The sequence below is a fragment of the Psammomys obesus genome, unplaced genomic scaffold, assembly GCF_907164565.1.
Source record: "Psammomys obesus unplaced genomic scaffold, mPsaObe1.curated_primary_1811, whole genome shotgun sequence".
Taxonomy (NCBI): Eukaryota; Metazoa; Chordata; class Mammalia; order Rodentia; family Muridae; genus Psammomys; species Psammomys obesus.
In genome coordinates this window covers 827812-839653 of record NW_026593895.1, presented here as the reverse complement: position 1 = coordinate 839653, position 11842 = coordinate 827812, and the positions used below count along the sequence as shown (strand labels likewise).

Sequence of the window (11842 nt, the reverse complement as noted above, 5' to 3'; positions counted from 1 at the left end):
GCCCCTTGACTCCTTCCCACAGGGAGCCCCTAAGTTCAACAGCAGGGATGCATGAAGAATGAACCTATTCGGGAGCCATCAGGGAAACACTACCCCAAGAATGCGTTGGCATTCTTGAGTGTGCACCGGGGGAAGCCACTCACCTGCTGGCATCCTCCCGGCCAGCCTCCCAGCACCTGAGGCTGTGCCTGGAGTGGCTGCTCCAAAACTTTGGGCTAACGGGAGGGAGGAAATAAGCCAGGGAAACATGGCTTCTTGTAAGCTCACTCTGGATTCCAGGCTTGGATCCTGGCCTTTGGGTCCTCTGCAAAGCTCTAGGTCTTGGATGTGGAAGCGCCACATTCCAGATCCCTGGAATAAGGATAAGGCATAAGCCTCATATGCCGGGGTCTGGATTCTGATGTCTGGATATAGGCCTCACTTCAGGGTTATTGCTGTTCTAGGCTATGAGCTCAGGGAAGGCTCTGGATTTGAGGGACCTGGATCTGGATTAGACGGTGCCATGCTGTGATCTCTCCATTTTGGATGTGAATATCCAGGCTCTAGACTCTGTATCTGAGCTTTAAGTTCCTAAGGTCCAGGGCTGTGATTCCTGATTTTTGGGCTTAAACTACAGGTTCTGAACCTTCCTAATGCTGCGACCCTTTAACACAGTTCCTCATGTTGTGGTGACCCCCCAACCATAAAATTACTTTGTTTCTACTTCATAACTAATGTTGCTACTGTTATGAATCATAATGCAAATATCTGATATGTAGAATATCTGATATTCATCCCCCAAAGGGGTCATGAGCCACAGGTTGAGAACCATTGTTGTCGACTGTCTGACTGTCCATTCTGAACCGGGCCAGACGAGTTTGACCAGAGCCAAACTCATGCCTGGAACATTACCTCCTCTCAAAGGGTTTCTGTTTGTCCTCTCTGATAAGGCTTCCAGTGCCTATAACTGTATGTGGCAAAAGGAGTTAACAGCACACACACACATGAATGCACACACGCATGCACGCACACACACAGGGACACACACATGTGCATGCATAACCCGATCCCGAATCCTGCTATCAAACACACAAGCCTGTAGTTGAAACCTGGGGACAAGACAAAGAAAGCTGCTCCTGCCTTCACTGTGGCTGTAGCCAGCAGGAGGCCGGAAGGCCAGTGCGGTGATCTGTGGGGGAAGGCACAGCAGCCCAACCAAGCTTCAGCTTGGTTCTCCTCTGGCTCAGGGGTCCATTCTGCAGGGAAGAATGAGGACAGGGTATGTAGTGGCATGCCAGGGAAGAATCCTGAGGCTAAAGCCCAGAGATACCCCCCTTACTACACCCTGACAGACTGTGACACTTCAGACAGGCTGCTGGTCCTTGCTAGGAGTCTGGCTTTTCCCTGTGTGTGATGGCCCAGCAGCCTGCTTCAGGAGGAAACCTCCGTGTGTGAGTGGATGTCTGTGCAGCTGAGCAGCAAGAATGTTGACAGTCAGAGCAGTCAGTGGGGATCCCCGGAGATGAGGATTAGGGCTGAGAGAAGCCACTGATCTGGGACACATGGTCAGTGACTGGAATCAATGAGAGACAGCATCATCCAAGAAGGTCAACACAGTGATGACCAGGAGTCGGCTCAGTGGTCTCCGGCAAGAGTGGTTGACTGGACATATTGTCAGCCACTGGTCAGGGATGTGGGTGACTCAGGATGGGTTCCTAGGACCCTGAAGTTCTTGGGTGTGTGAGGGCTGAGGGTGGAAGAAACACGTGCTCAGAACCTGGTGGGGTCTCTTGGGATCGATAGTACAAGTGACGCTAAAACTCAGTAACCAGACGACACCAGTTACTGGGTATTAACCAGGGACTAGTTAGGGAGGCAAGTGGTCAGGAGTGTGGGCTAGAAGGGATTAGGGAGAATGGGGGTACTAGGATCAGTCTTTGACACTGGGACACTGGTGGTGACTAGAGGTGAGCCCTCAGGGACATGGGTGCCAAAGTTTAGGACAGCATCAGAAGAGAGATGGCAGTGAGAGGGTGTGGTTACTGGGCACATGGGCAGTTAGTGATCGAGTCAAGTGACCAAGGTTATTGTTAAAGAGACCCCAAGTGACAGTCATAATGGCCTCACGTCAGCTTCACAGGAGGTAAGGTGAGACGATCCATAGTGCTTACGTGTTTGAAGCCGGCCTGAGCGAGGCCGAGACCCCACAACTCACCCCACCCCAAAAGAAAAATCACTGTGACACCATTGGTGGCCCAGTGGCTACCTGCTCACGGGGCCCACACATCGGCCATGAGAAACCTTGAGGAGAGATTCTAAGCACGTGGTTCACGGCAGCTGGCAACATGGCTGCCAGGGATGACTGGTGATCCCATTGTGCACAAGGTAGCGACTAGACATCGTCCAGATACATACTGCCGGCTGGTTAGCAGTCACCCTTTAAGGGGGCAGTGGCAGATGCATTGGTCAGGAGTATTGGTAGCAGTAGCTGCCTGGATCATTGGTCAGAGACAGCAATCTGTGACAGCGTGACCAAGTTTGTCAACAAATAGATTTGGCAACCTGGTACCCTAGAAGCCAGAGCTGATCACACCTCGTTGGGGGGACCTGAGTGGGGCCAGGTCAGTTATTGGTGCTATGAAAAGCCCAAGCAGGGACCTTGCTGGACTCTCAGAAAAGCAGGAGCTGGAGAAGAGTGCTGTCACACACACACACACACACACACACACACACACACACACACACCATGTACCTTTCCCTGGGCCCCAGGGAGGAGGGGGTAGCCAACCAAATGGCGCCTTCTCTGAAGGGCAGAGATCACCTGACAGCTCAAACCCCACAAGGAACGCAGGGTACCCCAGGGACCCACTCCACAGGCTGCAGCATTCACAAAAAGTATTTTATTATTTTTAACAGTATTCACTTTAAAGGAATAAGAGGGTAGCATACAATTTTTACAGACAATATTTAAATGTTGTACATAGTTAACAATAACTTAAGTCACTAATTCAAAATAAAACAAGCCAAAAAAAAAAAAAAACAAAAACCCAACAACATAAAAACAGAAAATACTGCCGATTCTTTTTCTTATGCGGGTACTAGCACAAAATAAGTTACTTCCGGTCAGGGTGCTCCGCAGCAATTGGACACCGGTATTGCACTTGGTTGAGGAGTCAGCGCAATCGTCTCCCGGGCTTGGGGCCCACTTGCTGGCTGCTGCACCACCGACACCACCGCACACAGAATCGAAGCTTGGGACACATTTTATGTACAGCTGTACCTTGAAGGATCCAACCAGCCACAGCAGAACAGAAGCCCCAGATCACAGGGCCGCTGCCTGCCTGCCCCTATCCCCCAGCAACCAAGAGCATAAGCTCCCCCTCGTCCCCAGCCTCCTGCCAGGACCGCAGGACCCAAGAACCATTCAAGAAAGAACTGTGAAGCTCAGCCCTGGTTTGTAGGTTTTATTCTTTTCATGGTGAGGCTTCTGTGGCAACGTACAATTGACTGGACCCAAAACGAGTTTAAAAATAAAACCACTCATCAGCGAGTTAAGCTTATGCAGTTTGGTTTTTGTTTTGAATATTTTCTTATTTATCTTAGAGTGGGAGGGGGGTCGGGTTAGCAGAAAAAAGGATGTATTTACAGGGGTCCAACTGGCCTAGAGCGCAGGCCACAGCTTAGCCCATTTGGGTCACACCAGTTTTGGCCTCTCTAAGCCAAGGGAATGATCTGGGAGACATTTCCCCTTTCCAGAGAATGTTTCCTTCCTGTGACCCAGCCCTGGCCTGGGAATCCGCGCAGGACCGCCTGCGATTGTCTCTGCCCTCTAGGGCTGCGTCAGGGCAAGGGCTACCTCCAGGCTGCAGAGGGGGCTCAGGTTGGGGCCCTGTAAGTCTGCCCCTCCCCAGAGCCCTGACTGAGGGCAGTAGGCCCTGAGGAAGGACCCAGAGAACACAAACAGCCCATGCCTCCATGTCTTCACGTCCTTGTAAAAAATAAGAGCAAAATAATTTTTTTAGCCTACTTCTTTCTCCTTCAAAAAAAATGTTTTCGTTTTTCTGTCCCCAGTCTGCTCCTTTTCTTGCTATAAACCTGTCCATTTTGCTCTCCAAGCAACTATCCGTGAAAACACTTTCCTGGGCAGCACCCGGGGCACACACTGCAGCCCAGTTAGAAATATTCACAGTAATGGCGGCACAAGGCTGGGAATCCTCCCAGAAGAGGTGGCTTCGGCCAGGCTGGGCTGGCAGGAGGAAGTGTGGGTCTCTCGGGAGGAGCGGGAGCCAAGAGTGTGTTCCACCCATCCTGGGAATACCCGGCCTCGCTCTGGCTCTGCCAGCCACCCTTGATGTTCTTGTCTGTCCAGTGGGAAGCTGTATCTAGCCCATGGCAGTCACCATGCTGGACGGGTGAGGGTGGCCAAAGGAGAGACTGGAGGAGGGGTGGATGGGCGTTGGTGTGGGTAGGATGTGTCCAGAGTGGCTGAAGGGTGGGAGGTGGCCCACGGGGGCCATGTGTCCAGCCAGGGCAGCCGCACTGAACGGGGATGACTTCTCCTGCATGCACTTGGATAGCTCCTCAAAGCATTCGGCCCCTTTCTTGCTCTTCTTGGATTTGCTGGACATCTTCCGGTTCCGGGTCTGGATCCCTTCCTTCTTCATGGTCAGTGGCCTGTTAACCTGGAGGCAGCCACAGAGCCCTTAGGACAAGTTCCCTACCCCCACGGATCCCTTCAACTGGCCTCGCAGGTCAAGAGAGGATGAGTAACTTATATCCCCAGGGTGCCAGGAATGGTGCCTTCAGCCCAGTTTCCCAGGCCACTCACCAAAGCCCCCTTAAAGCCTGCATCGTCACCATTTCAAGAAAGATTGCGCGGTCTAACAGCCCACAAGGTTTCCAGTCCACTAAATGCCTGCGCTGCCCATCGCCAACACCTCTAATCCTCCCCTGCCCCCCCCCCCCCCACGGCTCCTGACACAGAGGTCCCAGTCCCGTCGGCCCTGCCCCCACCGGTCCCACCTCCAAAGCAGAGGCATCCCTCTTACAGGACGGCCCTTCTGGCACTCTGGGCTGGCCAGGCAGGCTGCCGGCTGCGGCTTCCCAAGCCAAGCCAAGCTGGAGATGGTGGCTGGGGCCGCTGGCCGGGGCTGCACAAATGCACAAAGAGCTGAGGCCCCTGGGGAGGGGCGGGGAGCACTCACATTGTGCAGCTTGTAGTAGAGGCCACAGGCGTTGCACACAGGGTCCCCGTTGGCGTTCCGGCGCCATAAGGTGGTGGTTGTCGTCTGACAATTTGCACAACAGGTGCCCGCTCTCCTGGCAGCAGACTGGGAGGGGAGGGGCAGCGTCAGCGGCGGTCTCCCACGCCCCACCTTGACCTTCTCCTGGGCCCTCCGAGCCACCCCCAGCCTCACCGCTTAGCCCAGTAGCAGCGGGTCCCACAGGGGAATCCAGGCATCTCAGACCAAGGAATTTTAGAATTTGAGAAGTAAAACTGGTTGGGAATCACAGAACTTTGGAATAAAGAGTTCTTAGAATCTGAAGGATTGTAAACACAGAAGGGGAAGCCACTTCCCTGAGTGCCCAGCAATCCAATTTCATAGGTAAGGAAACTGAGGTCCCAAGGAGGCTCTAGTGGCCACCCTGAGTTGCTCTGTCTCCAGTTGCATGCCTCCGCCCCCACTGTTCCCCTGGAAATCTAGAGTCCCGGCAGCAAGACCCTGCACTGCCCAGGAGAACCCAGAAAGGCTTGAGCCCGGGGTTAAAGTGTGTCGTTGCCTTGTCCTATACAGAATGTGCAAGTCACCAGGAGAGACTTACATTAAATGTAACTGCAGTTTAAAAGCTAAACATTCAGTTCCTTTGACTGCACTAACCGCATTCCTAGCGATCAATAGTCATACTAGCCAGAGGCTTCCACAAGGACTAAGGAGCAAAGACATTTCCGTTCCCTGCCGGTCTAGAACACGGCGCCCTGAGAGTTCTCACCCGCTGCCTTTACCAGTCCCTCGTCCCAGCACCCCAGGAAATGGCAGTCAGAGGTGGGGGAAAGAAGAGAGGAGGTCTGGTCTCTGGAACGAGGAACACAAGGTCCAGAGAGAGAAACCTTTTCCTAGAACACAGAGCGCCCCTCTGCCGACCCTTCTGCCCCAGGGAAAAAGAGCTGTAAGTCTTGCGGCGGCCCTCCTTCCTCCCCCACCCTGCCCAGCAATTCCTAATGCTAAACTCCACTGGGCAGCCAGGGTGGGGTGGGGGCCGAGGCCAGCTGAGCCCAGAGTGGCCCCCGGGCCTGAGCCTGCTCACGGAGGGGACCAGAGCTGGCCAATGCTGGGCCGGGGAGGGTGAGTAAGCAGCCCGAAGCTGGAATTCTGACTCAGGGGCCAGCAGCATATCCTCCTCCCACCCCCACCAGCCCGCACCCGCCCTCTCACTGCTCCAGGGAGAGGAGAGGGAAAAAAAAAGAAAAAGAAAAGGGCCCCAAAGCGGGTGAACGATTTAAACTCATAAATCACTTCGCCCTGAAAAAATATATTTATTATTCTTAGCATTTTACACATTATTTGCAGAGTGGAGGGTATTAGAAATTTCAAAACAGCCCAGCGAGAGGCAGGACTGAGTCGAGGCGGCTCTGAAAACTTGCCGGTCCGGAAACAGATACACGAAGTTTCCTTATCTACCGGCTGCAGATGTCCGGATAGGAAACTCCGGCAGGAGATCCGAAAGGACATTTTTTTAAAAATCACTCAAATGAAAATACACAGTATAGGTGACTCCATGGAAAAATAATAAAGGGCAGGTTTTTTTGGTGGCTGCTGTGTGTTATTTAAATAAGCGAGGAGACTGTGAGCAGGGAGGCGAGGGAGGGCTGCCAGAGTCGCCACAGGGAAAAGTACTTCATGACCCTATTTTTAAAAAAGAGCGAACAGGAGGCCAGAGCACGAGGGTGGGCTGCTGGACCCCGGGCCCTGGGAATCCTTCAGCAGTGGGGGGCGGGGAGGGGTGCCCGTGGCTGCAGGACAGGAAACTTGGCAGGAAAGAATCCGCCAGCACGAAGAGCGACCTGACTGACCCCCAGATGATTTTACTGGTAAGAGACCTTCAGGTGCTGAAGTCTCTGCATTTGAAGTTTTGTTGTTGGGTTGTTTTCGTTTTGGGTTTTTTTTGTTTTTTGCTTTTGTTTTTTGTTTTGTTTTGATTTTCTTCCCTTAACTAACCACCAGATCTACCCGGATTGGTCGCCGCTGTGGCCCTTGCCCTGCCCCACGATGTGCTCATTCCTACCAGCCTCCGCTTGGGCTTGATGAGGGGCCGGTTCTGTCCATTCATCTTGTGGTAGAGCCCGCAGGCGTTGCACAGGTAGTGGCCCGTGCCATCCCGTCTCCAGAGAGGGGTAGCTGTGGCCCCACAGTTGACACACTCCCGGCCTTCTGCAGAGGAACGAGGAGAGACAAAAGCAGCTTAGCAGCTGAGGACGGAGTCTTTCAGTCCCACCCCTGGCAGAAAGAGGGACTCAGGAGGTCCCCATAAAATGCAGGGTGCGGGGATTCTCAGAGCCAGCAGCAAGTTACCCAGAAAGAGAACTGAAGGCCGGCTCTATGGAACAGGGGCTACCGCCACGCAGAGCACAGTTGCCCGGCCTGATCTGGGTCCCGGGGAGGCTCTCAGCCTCTCTTCTCTCCTAGTTCCTCTCACTTTTGCCCCTCCAGCTGTGCCAGGATCTCCAAGTCTGTTCCCCGTCTCCACTATCAGCCCCTCACTGTCTTTATGCTCAGTCTAGGGTCAGGAAGAAAACTTTTCTCTCCCTCCAGCTTTTTTCTCTTTTCAAAATCCTAGGATTCAATTACCAAAGTTGTTGTTTGTTTGTTTGTTTTTAATGAAATAAATAAGAGGTTCTTTCACTTTAGTTTGGACGGTCTTATTTTCTGTTGCTGTTTTTTTGGCCATCTGGAATTCAAATAAAATACAAAACAAACTTGGAAGAAAGGGCTACAAAAAAAGGCCCAAGATTGCAAAAAGGCAAAGTCGCTGGTCTTAGTGGGGCAGGAGGTTGAGTCAAATCGGGCTGGAGTTCGGCGGAGTGAGTGCCTGTAACTCCTTACCCAGAAAATTCTTCCTGATTTGGTTGGAACTAAGTCCCTGTGAGCTACAGCAAGAGACGGTGGTTCCTCAAAGTAGGAGTAAACTTTGGAGAGAACCTTCCCCTCCCTCACTAGAATCCATGGGAAGCAGCCCCAGAGCCCTGGGTTTTTGCCTGAGGGCCATCCTGCTGGACCAACCCGGCTGGATCCAGCTACTGCTGGCAGAAGGGTGCGGGCACCCTCACAGGTTCGCACCCCTGCCCTCAGGGAGAGGGATCAGGGTCACTAGGATACAAACAGGCCTTGGGAATTTCGCTTTGGGGAAATCTCCAAGGAGATCTGGACTAGCAGAGTTGGAGAACCAGATTCCTTCAGGGCCTGGATCTCTGCAGCGCCCGCAGCATGCACACGCTCGCAGACACACGTACACACACGAGCACACTGACTCCTTCCCTCACCTACAGCCCCATTCTCCCCCACACCCAGTCACGAGGCTGCTCGCTCTCAGCTCAACATTCGGGGAGGAGACAGGGAGCTACATTCTGAGCGTTGGCTGATGTTCACCAACCTTGGAGGGGGGATATGGTGAGGGGTGAGGAGAAGAACTGAAGGGGGGATGCTAGGGACACCCAAAGGAAGGATGAAAAGTTTTAGGATTTTCTTCTTCCCCACAGGGAGCCTCAAACACTTGTGGACTGTCAGAGAGTAGTGCCACCCATTCTTAAACCCGCCGCTCTAAGGTGGCCTCCTACTCAGATCACAACCCCTTTCACACAGGCACACCCCACCCCACGGCCCTGAAGTCCCACAGCTGCCTTTACCTGAGCAGGAGCGTGCCTTGCTTCGCTGCTTCGGGGTGAAGCTGGAGGCGGGTCCACCCAGGAAGCCCCCAGGATGGAAGAGCCCGCTGCCGTAGTCGTGTGCCGAGGCGGGCACATAGGAGGGATAGGTGGGTATTGGGTGGTGTGTCGCAGGCTGGGTGCCCATGGCAGCTAGGCCTGGGCGCAGGGGACTGCCGCCTTCCATCTTCATGCTCTCCGACAGTGACACTTGGTACTTGACGCCATCCTTGTCCTCACCTCGGGCTACACTACCTCCTGCCGATGAGGAGGCTGGGGAAGCAGCTCCGGTGGTGCTGGGATCTGGAGACACTTCTTTGGGTGGCGTGGGCGGGAAGCCGAAGAGGTGGGAGCCAGAGTGGGCTGCAGTGGGGGTGAGGGAGGCCACCGAGCCCCCACTGCCTCCCCCGCTCCCACCCGCAGCCCCGGGGTACACAGACAGCGGCCCTCCCGGGGCTCCAGCAGCCGAGGGGTGCAGCGGGGTCTTGGAGAACGGGCTGACGGTCCAGGGGCTGTGATGGTGGGCAGCGGCGGCGGAGAGAGCCGCTTTGCCCCCATCCAGCCACGGCAAGCCCGGGCTGTGCAACAAGTGTGGTCGACACATCTGGCCTCCGGTGAGACGGGCTGCAGCAGAGGGAGAAGGGGTGAGGGCGGGCGGGGGCTTCAGAGCCACCACGCGGCCAGGCACACCGGGTCACACAGCTCAGGGACCCCCGTCAACAGCCCCACCCTTGAAATCATCGGAAACGTAACACCCCAGCGTGCAGTCGACAGCGAGGTCCGTGAAAGGCCAAGCGCCACAGAGCGACCCCACCGGTCAGGGCCAGAGGGACCCCCCCAAGACAGTTGGAACCGGACAGGACTACAGGTTCCAGACCCTCCCCAAGGGGTCTCTGCCTCCACCTTCCCCGGCCCGGCTTCGCAGCTGCTCAGATTCCTGCGGATCCCACATCCGGGAAGCAGCCGCGGGCGGTCCTCCCCTCCGAGGCCTGGCGCGGGCCGGGCTCCCAGCAACCCGGGGGCCGCCGAGGGCTCACCGTGGGCCGGGCTGTAGGACACGCGCGCGCGCGCGTGGGCCGGGTTGGCGTAATAGGGGTTGCCCTGCGAGTCGAGGTGGTTGAAGAAGACGTCCACCTCGTCCGGAGGCAGCAGCTGCGCCGGCTCCATGTAGTTGTGCGCCAGGCCCGGGTGGTGCGAGTCGGGGTGCTGCGCATTCAGCACGGCGGGGTGCGCCATCCAGCGAGGCTGCTCCGATGCCACCTCCATGATCCGCTCCTGCGGCTCGGGATCCACGCGAAGGCGGGGTGGCCCTGGATGATGGGGGGGGATGTGAGGGGCGCCGCTGGCCTCTGACACCCCCCCCAAAGTCGGTGTGGGGACCTGAGAGCAAAGGGGCTCCGGCGGAGCTGCGCTCAGGACCAGTCCCGCGTGGGAGGAAAGCGCAGGCTTTAAAACGAAAGGAAGGTAGAAGGGGCTCAGCCTCGTACACGCGCAGGGAAACTCGCCTTCCCACAGCCGCACACCCACGCACACGAGGTCACACACGGGGATGGGCCCGGACACCGGTGACCCCCCACAGACGCACGCGGAACTGAAATCACCGTCTCACACCGAGCCCTTGTCCTCTGGGCACACAAACACGTCAACTCGACTAAAAGTTAGAGACAAGAGCGTGGACAGTCACTGTGAGGCCCATCACCCCTCCCCATCCACGCACGCACACGCGCGCGCGCGTACACACACACACACACACACACACACACACACACACACACACTCATTCACTTATAGTGGGAATGTAGACACAAAGTAGCCTCGACACCCTCCCACCCCAAACATGCAGTTCCCGGGGCGGGGAGCCGGTCCCCAGGCACGCTCCAGAAGTCCCCGGGACCTCTCCCCAAGGCGTAAGAATGTAACCGCCCGCAGGAGAGCCCGGCCGGAGCCCCGAAGAGACCCCCCCCCAATCTGGCAGCGCCCGCCAAGCCCCCTGCACCTCAAACTTACACTCGCAGCGGCGCGGGAGGGGCGGCTCAGCAGCAGAGAGCAAGGGACACCAGGAGAGCCCGGGAGCCGCGGACCCCGCGGCAGGCAGCGCGCCCCAGGGCGGGCGGCTTCACGGGCTAGGGGTGGGGAGGAGCGCGCGCCCCGGCCTCCGGCCCGCCCGGCTCCGGCCCCTCTGCATCCTCTGGCCGCCCTGGCGCCAGCTGCCGACTCCTGCACAGACATGAAGCGGGGGCCGCGCACGCCTAAGAAGCCGGCGCCAGCCAATCAGCGCCGCGCGCCGCCCAGCCTCCACGCCGCCATTGGCCGCCGCGGCAGCTCCGGCCGCCGGACTTCGGGGCTGACCCCGGAGCTGGCCCCCTCAGCCGCCTCGACCCCTCCCAGCGCCCTCCCCGCGGCCTCCGATGCCAACGCCCCCCGGGGGACCCTCGCCGCGGGCCGAGCCCCGCACCCCCCTGGCAGCCGCGCGGGGCCTCGGCCCTGCCCTCCCGGCAGCTGGCCCCCAGTGCGGTCCCTGACTCGCCAGGCGCGGACACACCACCTTCTGGCATCTGTCTGCGGGGACCCCAGCTCTCCACGCTCTCGGAGGGGCCCCACCTCCCCCGCCACGGAGCGCGGCCAGCCTGAGTCCAGCCGCCGCTCCAGACCCGGGGTTCTCCTGTCAGGGCTGCCGTGCGTGGGGCCGGCAGGACGGGCCGGGCGGCCCGAGTCTGGGGACTGTGGACCCTCTAGGACCCCCTCGCTGGGCACTAGGACACTTAGGGCCGCGCTGGACCGATGGTCGCGGTCTGGCCAGTGGCCCAGGGAGGAGTAAGGGCTCCGGGCGTGGCCTTAGCAGACCACCAGGCCGAACTGCCCGGGGCGAGGCCGTGGAGCCGGGGACTGGCGCCAGCGTCGGCCGGAGGGAGACTCCGTCTTAGCCGTATAATATACTCATGT

At 57.3% G+C, this 11842-nt stretch overlaps 1 protein-coding gene across 1 annotated transcript; it reads right to left on the bottom strand.

Annotated features, from left to right (window-relative positions):
• Positions 1-3389: 3389 nt before the first annotated feature.
• Positions 3390-10982, bottom strand: Gata2 (GATA binding protein 2). The gene is made up of 6 exons (XM_055617421.1): positions 10907-10982; positions 9937-10209; positions 8882-9523; positions 7264-7409; positions 5184-5309; positions 3390-4661 (listed from the first exon to the last, which is right to left on the bottom strand). Exons 2-6 carry the CDS (start codon positions 10163-10165, stop codon positions 4362-4364), a joined length of 1443 nt encoding a protein of 480 aa, XP_055473396.1. The 5' UTR covers positions 10166-10209; positions 10907-10982; the 3' UTR covers positions 3390-4361.
• Positions 10983-11842: the final 860 nt, after the last annotated feature.